Here is a 20,733-nt window from a genome sequence, read left to right on the forward strand (position 1 = left end):
GGTCTACTAGTCAAGAGGCGGTTAGCTAATAAGTTGTAGAATAACAGTTATAGCTACGGAAGACAGCTGAGTGACTACTAAATAGACTAGCGATATTTGAGTTGAGATTTAATTTCAGGGCCAACCTGTCAAGGACACACAGAATCTTGAAATAAAGCATGGAGTTACTAGAATAGAAGAGGCTGTAAAAATTGAAGTTTACCGTTAGCTGTGCTTAGAATTATAGTGCCTAAAGAATTAATCGAATGCCAGAGGAATGAACAACTGTGCATATAAAACCTAAAGTTAAGGAATTATTGTGTATTGCCTTATTTCATGAGTGATCAGTAGTACTTTGTGCAACAATGTTTGTTTATGCGCATAGTGACCGTGAATTAATTCAGTTAATGCTTTGAAGATTTATTTTAATGAGTGCCGATTATTATTAAAAGTGTTTACGGTTATAAAAAGTGTTTGTGTATAAGTTGATGAAGATAGAAGATTATCGGTAAGATTATTCCAACCATTAATATTTCTATACAGAGAAGTGTGTAAGTTTCATCCTAGAATTTCCTTATATTAACAGTAACTATTAGTGAGAATTAACTGAAGTGCAAAATTAAAAGTGTTTGTTTGTGAAGAGGTGTGATACTGCAATTTTTATTGTATTTGGAACTTAAGGAACTGTAAGAAGACTGTATTAGAGATAACAGATTTACCATTGTCTGAGTTTGTATGATTGTACTTATCAGAGAAGCTAAAATGTTTGTGATATCTTAATTACTGATTTAAACTTAAGTGTAAAATTTGTGATTCTAAAATTAAATGTTTGTTTTTGTTAATCAAAAGATGTATTTTGCCTGAATCTCTTTTACTGCACCATTCATAAAATATTCGAACCAAAGCGGATAAATTAGGTAAGTTAAATATTCTCGGCCAGTATATATAATATTAACACCTAAAAGGAGAGATAGTTGTGAGTTGGTTTATCTTCAATTCTTGAACTAATTCAGATATAAAGTGGCGCAGTCTTTAAATATAAATTTTCTTTATATTTGAATTAGAAATCAACTCACAACTTATCAATTAGTTAAGAACATCATAATAGTAATCATGTTGGATCCAAGGTATAGATTAAGAAGAACTAGGATCCAACAACAGTGACAAAGAACAAAAAAATCTGGAAAAGAACTGTTGACAGGAAGTTATTATAACTGTACTTCACAGTAAGCAAAACAAGAAAAGAAGAACTCATGTCTTAACAAGGTACCCTGAAGGGGCTAGATAACCATAAAGTTAATTTGGAAAAGTCAGGCTATATTTGATGTCAGAATGATCCCAGATTTTTAGCAAATTAATGCAGCCATTTTTGTTGTGGTTGAGAGAGTGTGTCATAGCCAATGCTGATTCTAAAAGTAATCTCTATGAAGTAAAGATATATTCTTCCATTTAATCCTGTGTGATGGAATATCCAGAGCATGGTCTGCCAGACCCTGTGATCAATTTTATGATTTGCCATATGGATGATTACAGATGTGAATTCTGTGTTCTTCAAGGTGCATGCTAATTGATTCACTAGTCTGTGCAAAGTAGGCTAAAGTGCAGGCAAGCATAAGGAACTTTATATACTCCAGGATGTGCAAGAGGATGAAGATGATTCCTAGAAGAATGGATGAAAGTAGCTAGCTGAATGAGTGGTTTAAAAGTGGTATAGAGATTATATTTATGGACAACTAAGTATATTTTTCTGATGAATCCAAAATATAAAGGATGGGAATAGTTTTGCTGTGATCTTGGGTATTCTTTCTTTTAGTGTTACACAGTGATTAGCATTCATTTTAGTAAAATTATGGAGACAACCATGTCAGGAATAATTACTTTAATTTCCTGACATTTTGACCTTCAAATTAAGGTCATCATCTGGAGTATATATATACACACAGAAAGACAAGCTACATTACATTTCTAATAGTAAGCCAAAGTGACAATGATTTGATAGACTGTTATTTTACTGGCCTGACCTCTAGTGGAAAAAAAAAACTACATTAATGCTATATTCTATTTATAACATCATCAGAGAACAAATTCATATAGAGTTTTAATATAACACAGTGGTGGCCTAATCCATAATTTAGCAAGAGTGTTATATTAGAGTTATGATCCAGGATTGCTTACAGTTCTAATTATAATTAACTCTTAGACCAAAAAGTTAAGTGGACAGAATATGTGCCATCCATATTTTTGGAATTTTTAGACAACCATTATTGCTAAGATTAGGGTTGTTGATAAGAATTTCACAGGTCTCCTTAAATTTACGCACATACCATGTTTTGGTGTGATGTAAACAACAGGTGCCTTTCCAGTCGATTCTATGTAGAGTATTCAGGGCATGATCAGAAAGGCCAGATTTACCAGTTAGTAAATTTAATATGCTGTATGTAAATTTAATATACAACCTTATAAAATAGATAAAATACTGAAAACACCCTCATCCTTCCTGTAATCAATACTTAAGATCATTTTAGTAAATTCTGGAGACTCTTCAACCATCCACTGGTCCACCCTGCAATGAATTAATATTAATTAATTCATTGCACCTGTAATTTGTCCTATATAGGTGAAACAGAATACACAAGTCCTATCAGATAAAAGGAATATAAACTGATAGGACTTGTGCATCCTGTTTCACCTATATAGGACAAATTACAGGCGCAATGAATTAATTAATATTAATTCATCACATATGGTATACTCCAGGGCGGACCAGTGGATGATTGAAGTCTCCAGAATTTACTAAAATGGATCTTAGGTATTGATTACAGGAAGGATGAGGGTGTTTGCAGTATTTTATCTATTTTATAAGGCTGTATCCATTGGCTAAAAAGTGTTGTGAAGGTACCTGAGTTCAGTTTCAAGGACAGTGTCATTTGAAAAATATTTGTTTAACACCCCAACCGGCCATGATATCTATAGACATCCTGCTAAATATGGACAATTCTGTAATCCCTATTGAATAACATGGATAAGAAGTGCAATTTTGTCTCACTATTTCATCCACCTCGGCCGGTAGGGTGGTTAAATGACACAGCCCTTGAAACTTAGCTTAGGTACCTTCCTCTTGCACATCCTGGAGTGTATGAAGTTCCACATGTCTGCAGTTTAGCCTAATCTGGAGAGACCGGTAGATTGATTAACATACACTTTGAAGAACACAGAAATTACATCTGCAATCATTTATATGACAAGTTGAGACTGGCAAACCATGATGATATTCTGTCACACAGAATATTTACAGGATTAAAGGGAAGAAGATATCTTTACCACACAGCAGTCGCTATAGGTCTGAGAGATTACTTTTAGAATCAGGATCAGCTATGAAACAATCTCTCAACCCCAAGAAATATGGCTACATACATTGCTTCTCCAAATTAACTTTATGGTTATCTGGTACCTAGAGGATGCCTTGCTAAGACATGAATTATTTTTCGATTACAATTTGAATTGTTTCTACAGTTATCTAGTTGAGTGCTGTGTGAGTGTCACAGTTGTAATTTGTGCTCTGAAGATGCTAGGTAGAAAGCTTGCAAAATATTAGTACATTCAACAAATTATATTTTTTCTCTTGGTATTGTTTATACTATGAAGCAGTGTTATGAAAAACCAACAATACCTAAGCCTAAAAAAACACCGTATTTGCTGGCGTATAAAACGCACTCTTTTGCTTTGAAAATAGGTGTGAAAAACAAGGTTCGTCTTATACGCCGATACTCAGTTTTTTATTAATTTCATTTCTGGAAATTTTCTCTGTTCCGAGTTAAGCGATTTCTTTCTTGCTTCCTTGCGGTGTGGGAGAACATTCCAATTACGTAGAATTCAGTGGATGTGAAAGTTGTCACAGTTGTTGTGAACGATGATAAATTTCTGCGTTTAAATTTTCTCTAAATTTCTTGGCAAATTATGGCTGAAAAACGTCAGCAGTGCTACAATATTGCATACAAGCTATGTGTGATGTGTAAGTTAAAGAACATAGAAACAGGACTGCAGAGAGCCATTTCGGGCCACTCCCAACTGAGAAAATGATAAGAACTTGGCAGAATCAGCAAAAGGATCTGAAAAAAAGCAACTCACGGTAAACATAACCTACGAAGTGCAACTGCAAAATGGCCAGAACTTGAGGCAGAACTGAATATTTGGATTTTAGATGACAGAAAAGTGGGACTTTCAGTGTCTACAAAAATGATTATTCATCAAGTGAAAGCGATAGCCACTAACAGAGGGATCGCCAACTTTACTGGATCAACAACATGGTGTTCAAGATTCATGAAGAGAAACCAGCTATGTATGTGGACTAAAACAAAAATATCACAAAAGATGCAAGCTGAATATGGAGAAAAAATTATTGAATTTCATTGATTCATCATTAATGCAAGGAAAAGAGAAAATTTTTAACTTGTGCAAATAGGAAACATGGGCGAGGTTCCGCTGACTTTTGATGTGCCCTCAAACAAAACTGTAGATTCCAAGGGTACAAAAGGTGTTACTGTTTAAACTTCGTGGAACGAAAAAACTCACAGTTGTTTTATCCTGCTGTGCTGATGGGACAAAATTTCCACCACTGTTGATTTTTAAAAGGAAGACACTACCCAAAGAAAAGCTGCTCAAAGGAGTGTTTGTACGTGTTCATGCAAAAGGCTGGATAGATGGAGGAGGAATGAAGTTATGGATAGTAAACTTTGGTCTAGGCATCCTGTTGAAGAAGCCTGCCCTGCTAGTATGGGATCAGTTTCGTTCTCACAGAACAGAAGATGCTAAAAATAAACTCAAGGAATTGAAAATTCAGTTAGATGTAATTCCAGGAGGTCTAACTAGTTAGCTTCAACCTTTAGATGTCTGTTAATAAATCATTTAAGAGATTTATGAAGAAGTGGAACAGCTAGATGTAGTCTTCAGATTTTGAGGTTAAGCCATCAGGAAGAAGGAAGAGGCCTAGCATTTCGCAAGTTTGTCAGTGGGTCAAAGCTTCATGGGATGCTGTGAAAATTGAGACAGTGGTTAAATCGTTTAAGTGCGGCATTAGTAATGCACTGGATGGTACAGAAAATTTGTTGTATGAGGACTCAGATTCTGATTTAGAAGAGGTTTCAAGTATCTCTTCATTTAGCTCTGGAGATGAATTTCTGGTTTTGACAAAGAAGTAGATTAAAAGATGGGTACTCTTTCCTAGTTAAATTAGGTATTTGTTGAAAGTAGACCTACTTATTACTTTATAATTGAAATAATATAAATTCATTATAATATTCAGTGATAAAGTTTTTTTCATAAAAAATGTGTTCAAAAAAGGGGGGGGGTGTCTTATACGCTGGCAAATATGGTATAGCCAAGGAAAATAGAAGTGGAACTGCAGGATAGAGAAAAGAGCACATTTGAGGCTATTTAGTGTGAGATTGAAACTAGCAGAACAAAATATACAGTTGGGTGCTGCTATAGACCAGGTGATGGACTAGATGGTGGAGATAGTATGCATAAGCAAACAGAAGAAACGAGTGGAAGGAAGGTAATTATTATGGGAGATTTCAACTATGATAACATTGATTGGAAGGAGAAGAGGACACATGGGAGGAAGGAATTGGATTTTATGCAGTTATTAAGGGATAACTATCTGCAACAGCATGTAATGGAAAATACTAGGGGTCAGAGAGTGCTTGACTTAGTAATTGCATCTGAGAATTTGGCTGTAACCAATATGACCACGTTGCCACCAATTGGTGAGAGCGATCATAGGGTCTTGACTTGGGAGGTGGCTAAAAGTGTGGAATTAACAGGCTGGTAAGTATGACAAGCTTAGGAGATTGATTGGTACAGTACCATGGCAAGTAAAACTGCAAGGGTTAGAAGTTGACAGTGCATGGGAGGCGGTTAAGAAGTGTTTGCATGAAGCAATGGCTGATTGTATACCTAGAGTCCGAATAATAAATCTAGTAGGAGTTAAATGGATGAATAACACCATTAAGCTTGAGCTGCAAAAAAAGAAACAACTATGGAGGGAATTTAAGGAGAAAGGCGACCGGCAAACACAGGAACAGTATAAAGTGCATGCCAGAAGGGTAACGAGTGTGGTAAGAAAAGCAAAAAAAGGTTTACGAAAGAACATTGGCCATGCAGGCTAAAGACAATCCTAAACAGTTTTTTTGATATGTTGCCAGTAAAAGAAAAAATGTATATGGCAGGATGATTTTAAAGAATGCCGATGGTAGGGAGGTAACCGAATCAGTTGATATAGTTGAATTACTGAGCGAGCACTTTGCAAGAGTATATCATCCAGGTGGGGACATTGCAGAAATGAATAAACCAAAAGTTTATACAGGAATTGGGTGAATGAGGTGGAGGTGAGTAGTCTATTACAAAATCTCAATTTCAATACATCTGTGGGATTGGATGGTATACCAGCTCGTGTCGCACGTGAAGCGGCTAAAGAATTGTCAGTACCCTTGACCATTTTGTTTAATCTGAGTCTCGGGTCTTGGTTAGTCCCGAGGGGGTGGAAAGAGGAGAAAATAGTTCCACTGCATAAAGGAGTTTCCAGGACTGCTGTTGTTATTAGCATATCAGGAATCGTTGTCAAGGTCTTGGAGAAACTAGTCAAGAGAAGAATACAGGATTGGATAGATGAAAATGGGATACTGTATGGGGGACAACATGGTTTTGTGAAGGGTAAATCATGCCTCAGTAGTTTGCTCACGTTTTATAACACAGTACCGACTGAACTGGATAAGGGTAATGGGTTTTCAGTAATTCTACTGGATCTTGCGAAGGCCTTTGACAGGATACCACATGGAATTCTAATCAGTAAACTGGAGCAGATGGGGATGGATATAGGGTTGGTGAGATGGATAGGAGGGTGGTTGATGGAGAGATACCAGAAAGTGGTTTATTCAGGAGTTGAGTCCAAAAGACGGCTTGTGACTAGTGGTGTGCCGCAGGGTTCTGTTCTTGGACCACTAATTTTCAATTTGTTCATTAACGATATAGGAAAGGATCTGAGAGGAAGTGTTCACTTGTTTGCTGATGATGCAAAGTTGGGTAGAGCAATTGTTTAGGATTCAAAAATTTTGCAGGATGATTTGGAGAGTTTGGAGGACTGGATTAAGGAAAATGGATGTCAATTTAATGTGGCAAAGTGTAATTATGCATTTTTGAAAATTATGGAAACAACTACCATGTTTGAATAAAAACTTTAACATAACTAAAATCTACATTCGATGTTTCGACCTTTATGTCAAAGTCATCTTCTGGAGCATAAAACTATACACAGGAAACAAGCTACACTACAGTCAAACTGGTTTGTTAAAGATACTGACCAACCGCTACAACAATTGTTGGCCTGACCTCTTGTGAAAAAAAAAAAAATTTTTTTTTTCACAAGAGGTCAGGCCAACAATTGTTGTAGCGGTTGGTCAGTATCTTTAACAAACTACTTTGATTGTAGTGTAGCTTGTTTCCTGTGTATAGTTTTATGCTTGTTTTCCTGTGTATAGAAGATGATCTTGACATAAAGGTTGAATGTAGATTTTAGTTATATTAACTAAAGTTTTTATTCAAACACGATAGTTGTCTCCATGATTTTCAAAAATGCATTCGGATCACCATGTAACCTTAAAAGACAGGATGTAAGGTTATGCATTTTGGAGTGAAAAGATTAGCAGCAGTATATCACATTGGTGGAACCGTACTCCAGGAGATTGATGAAGCCAGGGATTTGGGAGTGTTGGTGGGTAGGGAGTTGAAGTTTAGGGGGCACATTGCAAAAGTGGTTAAAACAGCTCATCAAATCACTTGGTTACTGAAAAATACTTTAACAAGCAGAGACAAACAAGTTCTTGTTCCTCTACTGTGCCCAGATATGGGCACCAGGGTTTCTTATGGATGGGGAGAAGGTGGAGAGGATCCAGAGATGAGTGACCAAGATGGTGGCAGGTCTGTATAATGAACCTTATAAGAACAGATTGAAGATTTGTGGGTTGCAAAAATTGGTTGATAGGTGGAAAAGAGGTGATATGATTGAGTGATATAAGATTGGTGATATATGATCTTATAGAAACCCTTCAAATTACTGAAAATTACTTCAAATCTTATAGAAACCCTTCAGGGTTTCTATAAGATTAATCCAGAAGATATTTTTGAGAATAGGGCTGGTGGTGGGGGGACTACGGCCATGCAGTCTGTCGACTCCTTGGAGTTGCCCGAAATAATAATAATAACGTGTGACAGGAGGTGAGTAATGACATAAACTTGATCATGTAAGTGCTATTGCAGCATACTGTATGTCTCTTGAAGGTATATATCAGAAAATTATGATGATTGAGTCTATGGTTCACAACTGAGAGTTTTTCAACTTTAATTCTTTTCAGAACTTTTATTTTTAATTTTTCTTTAACAGAAGTGGTCACTTCCTAATTCAGAATCCCTAACATTCTTATACCTCTGATCAAGCTGATGAAATCTCTATGAACATTAATGTAATCAGATGGACTTTTATTTTTTGTGTACGATTAAAATAATAAAAATAATTTTTATTTTTTAAATCTATATAAAGAAATACACTAATTTTTGTGTATTTTTATGATGGAACATAGCATTAATAATGACTAAGCCTTGTCCTGAGAAAGAATGTACTGGCCATTAATAATATGATATACTAGAGAGGACAGCTCACATACATCTTTTCTTGCATGTCAGATTTGTAGGTACATATAAAAAAACACCTATCATTGTCTGTTTTATCATTTTGCAATTTGTCCAAACTATACCCAAAATGGCCTTCCATATAAGTTTAATCTTCATATTTAGTGCTGTGTAATATTATTGGTCAGAGAGATTTGTAACTATCTAGCTATTGATCTCTAGTTCTAAATAAATAACCATACTCTTTCTTGATATTTATGTAACTCCTCTACTCTACAATCTTCATCTATTTTAGAGGGGTGTTTCTTATCCTGATGGAACTCCAGCTTGCATGACATATATGATTATGTCATGTCACACTAATGTACATTTGGTGAAAAGGCCTTGAATATTTAATACAAAATAAAAAAAAAGTTACCATATACATGAAAAACGTATGAACTCTGTTAACAGACAGATGTGTTCATGGTTTTCCCAATTTCTAAATGGCTGCAGAATCAGGAACTGATATACAATGTGATGAGAAGCTAAAAATAGTGATGCCCAGAAGAGCGATGCACAGTGGTTGGTTCTTTGAAATAAAATCAGACACCCAACTGTGGGAACTTTCCAATGTGTTTTTAGAAAGTCTCCACCAAGCAAGAATACTGTTCATGACAGAGACTTTCTAAAAACGTCTTATGCCATGACATGGGATAAGAGGTTTTCAGAAATTGAAATTATTCTTGTGGCAAAACTTCCCAATGCTTGAAAGTGTTCAAGGACTTTTGATCCACCCAATACATGTAGTTTCAGCCCATATAGAATATCATCATCAAATTCCTAATATGCACCCTCAAGGGGTGTACAGGATATTATGATAGCACTACATGAAGAACTTACATCATTACTAACTTCCGATCTACAATTTTCCTCCAAATCAATCTGTTACCTGTCAAGACTCCAACATTATCAGATCATGACTAAATTTTTTAGGAAATGACAACGCATGCTAAAATATTAATTATAAAAAAAAACTTTAATCAATACATTCCTATATTTTGGTAATGTTACATTGCCATCTTCTTGGAACATAAAACTATGATAGGTGCACGCAGGCACTAACAACGAGCAAATGAGGCTGAAGATGGCAACTGGCATTGCTCCTAAAGTTCTAAAGGAGTCTAAAATCCTAAAATTCAACAGATATTTGCTATTATTACCAGCTTTGCTCTTTTCTCTAAATTTTCCCAAAACTTTTTCGTTGTGAGTTGCTTTCTCAAGTCTCTAAAAATTCCTCCACCTCTACCTTTGTAGAACATTCTATGAGACCATAGGCACAAATGCATCACTCAACTTGATATTGCCTGCCATTCAAGAAGATTAGCCTCACATTTTGTGTTGAATACTATAGCTACTCCTTTTTTCCCCTGATTGTTATTGCCTGAATATAACATTTTGTATTTATTGCTTAGAAAGATCTCACCAGTTTTGTCTTTTTCATTTCAATCACCCCTATTATGTTGATCTGGTACTTATCCAATTCCTCAGCCAGCTCTATTTCTTCAGTCTTTTTATACTGATAGTACTGATCTTGAATTCTGGTAATGGTTGAGTTGGAATGTGCTTTAGGATTTGTTCTGTTAGCTGACTTTTTGCTGTTCACTCTGATTCCCCATGAAAACAACGGGGCACTGTTTAACTGGGCAATGCCTCAGCTGGCATGAAATTCTGTCATGTTTTACCATAATTTTACATTGCAGTTTAAGCCACTAAGAATACAATTTGGTTGGCTAAATCCCAAATCGAGCCCATCCTTGTTCGTTCAGTATCCAGGTAGATACCTAACAGGGTGCACCATGAGAAGGTGAGGATTGGACATTAGGTTGCAAGCTCTGGTCAGTTCTCACCATTCCTTTAAAGGCTATGTGGAGGTCTCCTCTCAGTTATTTAGTTTTGACCCTTAAGCAACCTAGTCTAAAATTGCTGGCCCATGCTCATCTGTTGTGTTTCTGAGTGGATACCTAGAACCAGGAATCACCATGGAGAAAATGAGGACTACTGTTAAAAGTGAGTGACTTCTACTGATTTCCACTAGAAGTCAATCTCCTAGTGAGTTTTCTATGTGCCTTATTATGGACATTAGTGGATGTCTTCTTAGAGTTATCTAGCTCAATCCTTATGCAACCCAAAGTTGGACGAATTGTGAACTGTAATTATTCAAACTAGGAGGATAATTTTTGTATTTTAATTTATTTTCATGAAAAAGGGCAGTCTGAATAAAAGATACTAACAGAATATACTTGAATGTAACTGGATTACCTCAGTTAAATATGGTTTACTGATATAGACCATATTTTCTTCTTCTAGGCACATCATTCGCCATACCCGTAGTCTTGTATTTTCTCCAACAGGTGGTACAAGTCTCTGTTTCCTGCAATGAACACATGATATATTTACTTGCAACTAATTCTTATAATTAATATTTTGGCTGATGAGTATGCTTTGAATTAAGTAAAATGATAATAAGATTTAAGCTTAACAAAAATTAGCCACTAAGCAAGCAACTAAAGCTATTTAGTTGCTTTTTCCAGAATTTCAATCAAACAAATGAAAAACAACTTACAAAAATTACACTAGTGGTTAGTGTATTCAGGTTAGTCAGCTCTCTCTCTCTCTCTCTCTATATATATATATATATATATGAGGGTTGTTCGATAAGTCCGTGCAAAAATAAAGAAAACATAATTTTCTGGGGATAAGCATTTTTTATTTTTCAACATAGTCTCCTTTGAGACTTATACACTTAGTCCGATGCTCGAGTTTTTTGATCCCGTCCATATAGTATGATTTGTCTAACTCTTCAAAATAGGCAGTTGTTTCAGCAATCACCTCATCGTTTGATGAAAATCTCTTTCCTGCCAGCCATTTTTTCATGTTTCAAAACAGACAGTAGTCCGAGGGAGCCAAATCTGGAGAGTAGGAGAGATGCAAAGGATTTTGTAGCATAAATCGAACAATTTTGCAGTCACAATTGCAGAGGAGTGAGCAGGTGCATTGTCATGGTGAAAAAGAATCTTCTTTTTCGCCAAGTGTGGTCGTTTTTCCTTTATTTCATTATTTAAACGATCCTGCAAAGACGCACAATACACTCTGGTAATTGTTTTGCCCTTTTCCAAGAAGTCTATGAAGATTATGCCATGAGCATCCCAGAAGATGGTGGCCATAACCTTTTCTGCTGAAGGAACGGTTTTCGCTTTCTTTGGTGCAGATTCCCCGCTTGCAACCCATTGTTTTGACTGTTCCTTGGTCTCAGGCTGGTGGTGATGAATCCATGTTTCATCTACTGTTACAAAACAACGCAAAAATTCCTCTGGATTGTGTTGAAACAGTTCACATGTTGACGCTTTTGATCCAGTGTGAGCAAACGCAGCACCCACCTTGCGGATACTCACATATAAATGTTCATGTAAAATATTAAGTATGCGGTCATTTGAGATGCTCACAGCCTTTGCAATTTCATGCCCCTTCACTCTTCTTTCATCCATCATCAGATCATGGATTTTTTCAATAATTTCTGGAGTAGTGACCTCGACAGGGGCATCCAAAATGTTTTGTGTTACTTGTGCTCATATGGCCACTTCGAAAGTTACTAAACCACTTATAAACTGTTCTAATCGAAGTTGTAGACTCGCCATAATGTTTATCAAGCTTAGCTTTGGTTTCCTGAGCTGTTTTGCCTTTCAAAAAGTATTGTTTAATCGCTGCACGAAATTCTTTCTCATCCATTTTTCACAAATCACGGTACTTGATCAATTCAAACGAACGCCAAAATAAAAACTGAAACTCAATTTTATTTGAGCTAGCGGAACACATTAAATAAAATTCTCCAACGCTTTAACTGAACTACTGTTAATCGCGCTTCACTACTCTAAACAACAGCAATAAGGTACTGATATCCTTCCTTGTTTACTTTTCTACAATTAGATAAATTCATTATAATTCTTCTCAGGGCAACACAGAATTAAGACGTAATCCAAGATTAACTGGAACTAATCAGAATTTCCCATTGAATGTCCAGTTCTTTATTTATCCGATTACGACATCAATTTTCCTCTATAACAACAGCTGATTTCACTTGCAGCTGAGTATAAGATTCACTATGTTTTTTTTTTGCTTATTTCTAAACACTATGCTCTTGAATTTCTGCCCTAAAGAATTTACAATTTTCTTTCACTTCCTTGCTTATATCCTACTTTCCTTCAGGCTCTGCAAAACTCTTCCCTTTTCTTTCTATAAAATTCTTATTGCCTCCCTTTCTCCTTTCTGGTTCCAAGGTCACGCACTCTTCGACTCGTGCTTGTTTATTTCATGCGTCTCCATGACAACGCATGACCGTAAACATTTCGCTAATGTAATACAATGCTCTACTCTTACATAAGTGATTACATAACATTAAATTTTCACAAATAAGAATAAACAGAATATTTGAGCTACTTAATCAGCTCTTTCATTACGTATACAATTATTTATAATACACTTTTCGTTACTTTACATATATATTTTAGTTATCATAAATTTCTACACATATTATTATTTAATAAATTAATAGTAGGTTAAGTTTAGAATAAATATTTAAATAGTAATCCTTAATTAAGGAACAATAAATAATCTTTATACAAATTATGATTAATACATAATAAGCAATGTTAAATGTGAATGAAAAAAAATAAATTACACAACATAGTTTCATTCACAATTTAACAACGCCAAACACAGAGTAATAGATCTATTTGACTGAAACTTAGTGTGTGATCCTCCAACAGTTGCCAGCAACTACAAATAACCTCGATATGTACTGGTGGTGCCATCTCTTCGACTTTGCACGGACTTATTGAACAGCCCTCGAATATATATATATATGGGCGAATATTCCAGGTGTCCTAAGTGCGAGGTGCTCATCCACCAAATAGCAATATCACCATTATTATATTTTGGCATTTATTCCAATTAAAGACTTCCCTAACTGTTTCCAGACTTTGCGTTATTCCTAAAACTAAACACACTATATTAATGCTTCACGAAGAGGACACTTTTCAACTTGTAAACGTTGCATTACTTTCACATTAATAGCCCAGGTGTGAGTTCAAAATGCATACACCTTTGAGCCCTTGGAAAAGATGTATAAATGGCATAGCGGATCATATTCTTAGCATTCTAGTAGTTTTAAACTGCTCATCTGAGACACCAGCACCTAGAGGATGTGATTAGTTATTGTGTCAACCAATCCAATTGAACATCGTCATTTGTCATAAGTCGATGTTTGTATTTTCTGAGTTTCATCTGTTTTGCATGTGTGAAGTGTGAACTGACGTGGTAGACAAGTTTTTAATATATAATTTTCAATAAATTTATAATTTTTTTTTTGTCCATATTTACAATGGGAAACAGTATTGGAGTTGAAGGAGGTAATTCCTCGTCCTCCTCTCTTCCAATTTTATACCTTTGAATAATTCAAATATATTAACCAAATATAGCATTCTCTTTCATTATTGTTTTCTAATACACAGTATCTTAAAACCTACACACTGTCCCCTCACTCTGTGCTGATTTGGTTACAATTAATTGATAAATTAAAGTATTCAAAGTTATCCTAGAATTAATTGCATTAGATCAATTAAGATGAGCAGTGATGTGATGTGCTAAACACTCTTAAAACTTTCAAACATCGATAAAAATGCAATCATATGGCCAAACTGACATGAATTTTGTAGCATAGGTTGCATAAGCCGGTCACGTGGTGCCACTGATATATATCTACTCTATAACATAAAATGTTATAGAGTAGATATAAGCCTTTTTATGAAACGTTTTTGTGTAATGTTTTTCTACTCTCTATAATATAAAATGATGAGCCTTTTCATGAAACGTTTTTACGTAACATTTTTCTACTCTCTATAATATAAAATGATAAGCCTTTTTATGAAATGTTTTTGTCAAGTTATTTGAAACATTTTGAAACTCAGGGGCTACCCTGAGTGTCAAGTCATCAGAATTCAAGGAGAAACGGCCAACCAGTCCAGAACACAGAGCCCCCTAGTATATATATATATATATAGATGAATGGATTAAAAATTGGGCAGCTGCAAAAGGCCATTTTGTTCGGCATAGCTTTCATTTTCAGAAAGTATTTCCACAACTCATAGGCCCTTGGGTAGGGCTCGAATTAGTGGAATATAACCAGCCTTTTCTTAAGACTGAGGAAGTAAATCAAGCTTTGTTGATGAATATTATATATATATATATATATATATATATTTCAAAAAATAGATTTAATGACTCCAAGACCGAGATAACATATAAAGATTTTAATGATAAATACTACTAGTTTCGGCATATAGCAGCCTTCTTCAGGTATTTATAAAGGAAAGGAATACTAATAAACATTGAATTATTTAAATAAACAAACTGGAAATTACAGGTACAAATTGCCTCGCATAATCGATACATAAAAACGTTGTATTTTTCAGCGAAAATATTTTTCGCTGTGAAGATGAGTTTGAAAGAAAAATCGTAGAATCAAGGGAAATCCTACTGAACCCGGTCCACTTAAATAATAATTTAAGTTATAACATCCCAGATAGCCATGCTGCAGTTATTCAATATTGGCGTTCACGTGAACTTGCACGCACAATTGCAACAAACAATGGCACGCCAGTTGGAACAACTTGAAAAATACAACGTTTTTATGTATCGATTATGTGAGGCAATTTGTACCTGTAATTTCCAGTTTGTTTATTTAAATAATTCAATGTTTATTAGTATTCCTTTCCTTTATAAATACCTGAAGAAGGCTGCTATATGCCGAAACTAGTAGTATTTATCATTAAAATCTTTATATGTTATCTCGGTCTTGGAGTCATTAAATCTATTTTTTGAAATGTATAACAACCGAGTAAAAACTAATCGCCACATATATATATATATATATATATATATATATATATATATATATAGAGAGAGAGAGAGAGAGAGAGAGAGAGAGAGAGAGAGAGAATGTACTTACTGTTGCCTTAGTTTTTTTTTACTGATGCCTGGGATGCAACACGGTGGTCTTAATGTGTCTGTTCATAATGTTTCAGGAGAGTGTGTAGGATAAACAACTAGAAATTTAGTGATGTATCAACTGTTTTGGCCAGTAAAATAAATTAAAGATGCAAAGAAATTATATTCTTGCTTTAACCCTTTATTTGAGTGTAAGCAAACAAAGTTTGCACGTGAAGTAGCTTCATGAAAGGACCACTTGTATATAGAGGCTAATGACGTCACATCAATTGTTTAGTATCCCTTAATGCAAAGATCACAAACCTTTTCGAATGTGTATAATGTTAGGCATTATGAGAAGGGTCACTAGCATTATACACATCCAAAAGGTGTGTGTGTGTGTGTGTGTGTGTGTGCTTTGCACTACGGGACCAAGACATCTCATGCGAAGTTATTGGCCTCTATATATAAGTAACCCGGTCGTGAAGATACTTCATGTGCAAACTTTGTTTGCTTACACCCGAATAAAGGATTAAACCAAGAATATAATTTCTTGGCATCTTTAATTTATAGTATAACCACGTAAAAAAACTTTCAATATTTTTCAACAATGGCAGTGCTGGTAATAATAAGACTTAACATGATAAACATTATTATGATCACAACTAACAGTGATACAGGCAATAATGCTGTTGAAGAAGTAATAAACTTTGAGGAGAATAAACTAATGTGAGAATTATTGCACCAAAATAACTACCTTTGAGAATTATAGAGGAATTTCAATACCAAACCAAGACAGTTGAGAGTTGGCTTGTTTGGATTTAAGGCTTAAGCAACTATGGCTGTGAGGACAGTATATAATTGTATGTTAGCTGTATCCCTTTTTTTCTGGGAACAAATTTTCTACTTTGTGGGATGAAAAATCTAAGTTTGCAGGAGGAAAAACTTAATCACCTCCATATGAGACTAGGTAACTCACAATCAAATGCAAAATCATAAGGTACGTCACATTCTAGACAAGATTAAAACACAAGTTTTTTCCATTCAAAGTGCATTGTTGATACAGACCGAAGCATACTTCCGAAAAGCCTACGGAAAATTAAAGAAAAACAAGCTATACTGTTCTGCAGCAATAGGAGTCAGATAAGAGTTTTTAAGACCAGATTTCTTCCATATGACAAGCAGTTGAGAAATTACAGAAATATGATTCAGGATTGGTGTGAGGTAGAGGTAGGCAAGACAGGATATTTAGTGGGGTGTTACTACAGACCCAGGAGCACAGAGGATGGGGACCAGGAGATGTTTAGACAGTTAAGTTTGGTAAGTGCAAGAAGAATGATTGTTATGGGAGATTATAACTACAGTAGTATAAATTGGAGAGAGGAAAATGCATGTAGCAATAGGGGAATGGAATTTCTAGAATTCTTGAGGGACAAATGTCTTAGGCAACATGTAACAGAGGGAACAAGAGGTACAAGAGTTTTGGATTTGGTTATAGCATCAGAAGAGTTGATAATTGTGCGTTGGAAATTGAGAAAGAATATTTGTTAGCAGCAATGGTAAGTTGTATATACCACGAGTGAAGAAGAGGACACAATTTGGAATAAAGTGGATGACAAACAATATTAAACAGGAATTGCATGCGAAAAAGAGGCTATGGAAGAGATATAAGGAGACAGGTGAAGAGAAGATGCATGAAGAATATAAGACACAGGCCACTAGTGTGGCAAGGAAAGCGAAACTGGAATATGAGAGGAGATTGGCCCTAAGATCCAAAGAAATTCCTAGGGAATTTTTTAGCCAGTAGGAGGAGAAATGACTGTGGAAGAATGATATTGTGGGATAAAAATGGGAATAGAATGACTGATGCAGAGGACATAGTAGAATTGTTCAATGAACAACTTATTGGAGTATTTTATCCTGCAGGAGTCAGTTTTAATGCTAGAGGGATAGGACTGGATCGAGGTTTAGAGGTATAGGAGGAGAGTGTGTTACAGATACTGAGTATTCTGGATGTCAGTATAGCTTTGAGACTGGATGGTATTTCACCACGAGCTTTGAGAGAATATGCTAGGGAACTGACAGTGCCTTTAACCTGGCTTTTCAATGAAAGTCTGGCTGTGGGAAAGGTGCCCAGGTAATGGAAGGAAGGTAAGATAGTGCCATTGCATGATGGTGGTAACAGACTGGAAGTGTCTAATTATAGACCAGTTTGTGTGTCATCAGTAGTTAGTAAGATCTTGGAGAAAGTAGTGAAGGACTGCATACAGCATTGGGCAGATGAGGGTAATGTTATCTGTGAGAGTCAACATGGATTTGTGAAGGGGCGCTCTTGTTTTTGCAATATGCTAGCCTTTTATGATAAAGTTACAAGAGCATTAGATGAGGGGAAAGGCATATACTGCCATTTTCTTAGACTTAGCGAAGGCATTTGACAGGGTGCCACATGATAAGCTGATATTTAAGTTGCAGCACATGGGTCTGGATGTCAGACTGGTCGACTGGATTCAGGATTGGCTGTCTGATAGGTATCAGCGAGTTGTGTATGGTGGAGCAGTTTCAAGGAGGCAGAGGGTTACAAGTGGGGTCCCACAGGGCTCAGTACTAGGACCTATATTGTTTAACCTTTATATCAATGACATTGCCAGTGGATTGCAAGGGGATATTCAGGTGTTTGAGGATGATGTGAAGCTGGGAAGGATTATTAGTAATAGTGCAGATGTGGTAGCCCTGCAAGAGGATTTGAATAAGCTAGATAGATGGGCAAATGAATGGGGATGTCAGTTTAATGCAGCAAAATGTAAGATCTTGAGGTTTGGGAATCGATGGGATGCTGCATACTCTATGGGAGGAGTTATACTGGAGGAAGTAGGGGAGACAAGAGATCTGGGATTGATGATTGATAGAAACCTGAAATTTAGAGGACATATTGCAAAGGTGGTGAAGGTAACACAGAGGATTGCTGCAATTATGAGAAAGACACTGACTTGCAGAGATAAAAGGGTTATCATTCCGTTGTATAAGTCTCTGATCAGACCACACTCAGACTATTGTTCTCAGATTTGGTCCGCAGGATTTGAAGGGGATAAATTAACTGTGGAAAGGATACAAAGACAGATGACAAAGATGGTTTCAGAACTGTACAAGGATAGTTATGAGTTGATGGGAATGTGGACTGCAGAGTTTGGTGGATAGAAGAAGGAGAAGTGATATGATTGAGACTTTTAAACTGTTGAGAGGTGGTTACAGGATTGACACTGGGGAGTTTTTTCGCTTGGTTGAACAGCAGGAAGGAGTGATGACAAGAGGCCATCCCTGGAAGTTACGAAAGGAAACTGTGAGCAAGAGGGTGAGGAGTGGTTTCTTTGCATGGAGGGTGGTTGAACCATCGAATGCATTGCCTGATGGAGTGGTGAGAGCGAGAACGGTCAATGAGTTCAAGGAGTGGTATGATAGACTTTGTGTTTCTTAGGGGGGGGACCTCCCCTCGATGAGTCTTGACAGACTTTATGTTCTTAGGAAGGACCTCCCACGATGAGTCTTTTGACTCCATGGAGGCCTGAATAATAATAATAATTAATTGTTCTTTGTTTTTGAGTAATAGGTGCTTGGCCGAATCGTCTGTGATCTTGTCTAGAATATTCCAAATTTCTGGATTAACGTAACTGGATAGCTCAAATTTTAGTTGTAATAACACTTTTGCTTGGGGGTTGTAACACTTTCTTATCACCACCCAACACAAAAACTAAGGGTCATAAGTGCCATTAAACACAGAGCTCAAACCATTTGTTCAAATGAACAAGCTCTTAACCATGAATATGAGACCATCAAACATATCTTTATAAAAACCATTCACAAGATCCTCCACAAAGATACCAAAAAGATTTCAAGAATGCTATTGCTATACCATATGTTATGGGCATTTCTGAAAAAATAGACAGAACACTACACAAATACACAATCAAAACCACCTTTAAACCCTCGACAAAATTAAGACACCAACTCAGTTTTTCCAAGGATCCCCTACCACACCCAGGGGTTTACAAAATAGATTGCACATGTAACATACCATACATAGGGGAAACAGGGCAAACCATCCCAATCGGAAAGGATGAACACAGACGACACATAAAATACCTCCATTTTGGAAAAACCGGCCTTTCTGACCATGCACTCCAAACATACCACAGAATTGATTGGAAAGGTACCAAGTCCCTACACCGCACCAAAACCTGGTTTGAGCGGAAATTCAAGGAAGCAGGTGAAATGCTCAAACATGATCCAAATCTGAATAAAAATGATGGTCTAACCATTCCAAGAATGTGGAGGGCCCATCTGCAACCTTCATAGCAACCATGAAGAAAAATCTCAATACAAGAAGACTTTGTGAAGTGTTTTTTTTTTTTTTCCTGAACATTCAATAGCAACCTGTACTGTACTGTACAAATCCAGAAGATAATCGTAGTATAACAATATAAACTGTATAATTCCAGAAGAATCCTAGTATGTGAGGACTTTAGCAGAGTTTATTGTAGTTTTTATTATTATTTTTTATTATTATTATTATTTTTTAATCACTAGAGGGCAGGCTAAGAAAAAAGATTAGTTAACAACGTAGATGTAATTTACCTGTATAGAGTGCAACAGTATGTAGCTTGGTTCTTATACACATGTATCTTTCTGACGATGACCTCAATACAGAGGTCGAAAAGTCAAGTTATTATGTTATTATTAATCAGTAAAATAATCTTTTCAACACATCTGTTTTGTGTCCCTAAATTCATAAATATGAATCCTCTAATATATGTGTTTAGTCCTGAAGGGGTGGAAAGAGGAGAAAATAGTCCCACTGCATAAAGGAGGATCCAAGACTACTGTTGCAAATTACCGACCGATCAGCATATCAGGAGTTGTTTCAAGGTCTTGGAGAAAGTAGTCAAGGGAAAAATACAAGAATGGATTGATGAAAATGAGATACTGTATGGGGGACAGCATGGTTTTGTGAAGGGTAGATCATGCCTCAGTAACTTGCTCAGGTTTTATAACACA

The 20,733-nt window shown here is 35.9% G+C and overlaps 1 protein-coding gene across 2 annotated transcripts in view; it reads right to left on the reverse strand.

Annotated features, from left to right (window-relative positions):
* The window catches only part of LOC150109680 (large ribosomal subunit protein mL63), a 47,395-nt gene that overhangs the window by 15,461 nt on the left and 11,201 nt on the right, over nt 1–20,733 (reverse strand). For both annotated transcript variants that reach the window (XM_090409685.1, XM_090409686.1), the window contains exon 2: nt 10,963–11,074. In XM_090409685.1, coding sequence (XP_090265811.1) covers nt 10,963–11,074 — 112 coding nt within the window. The remainder of the gene's footprint in view (nt 1–10,962; nt 11,075–20,733) is intronic.

The sequence above is a fragment of the Typopeltis vanoorti genome, chromosome 2, assembly GCF_054136105.1.
Source record: "Typopeltis vanoorti isolate ZY-2024b chromosome 2, IOZ_Tvanoo_1.0, whole genome shotgun sequence".
NCBI lineage: Eukaryota > Metazoa > Arthropoda > Arachnida > Uropygi > Thelyphonidae > Typopeltis > Typopeltis vanoorti.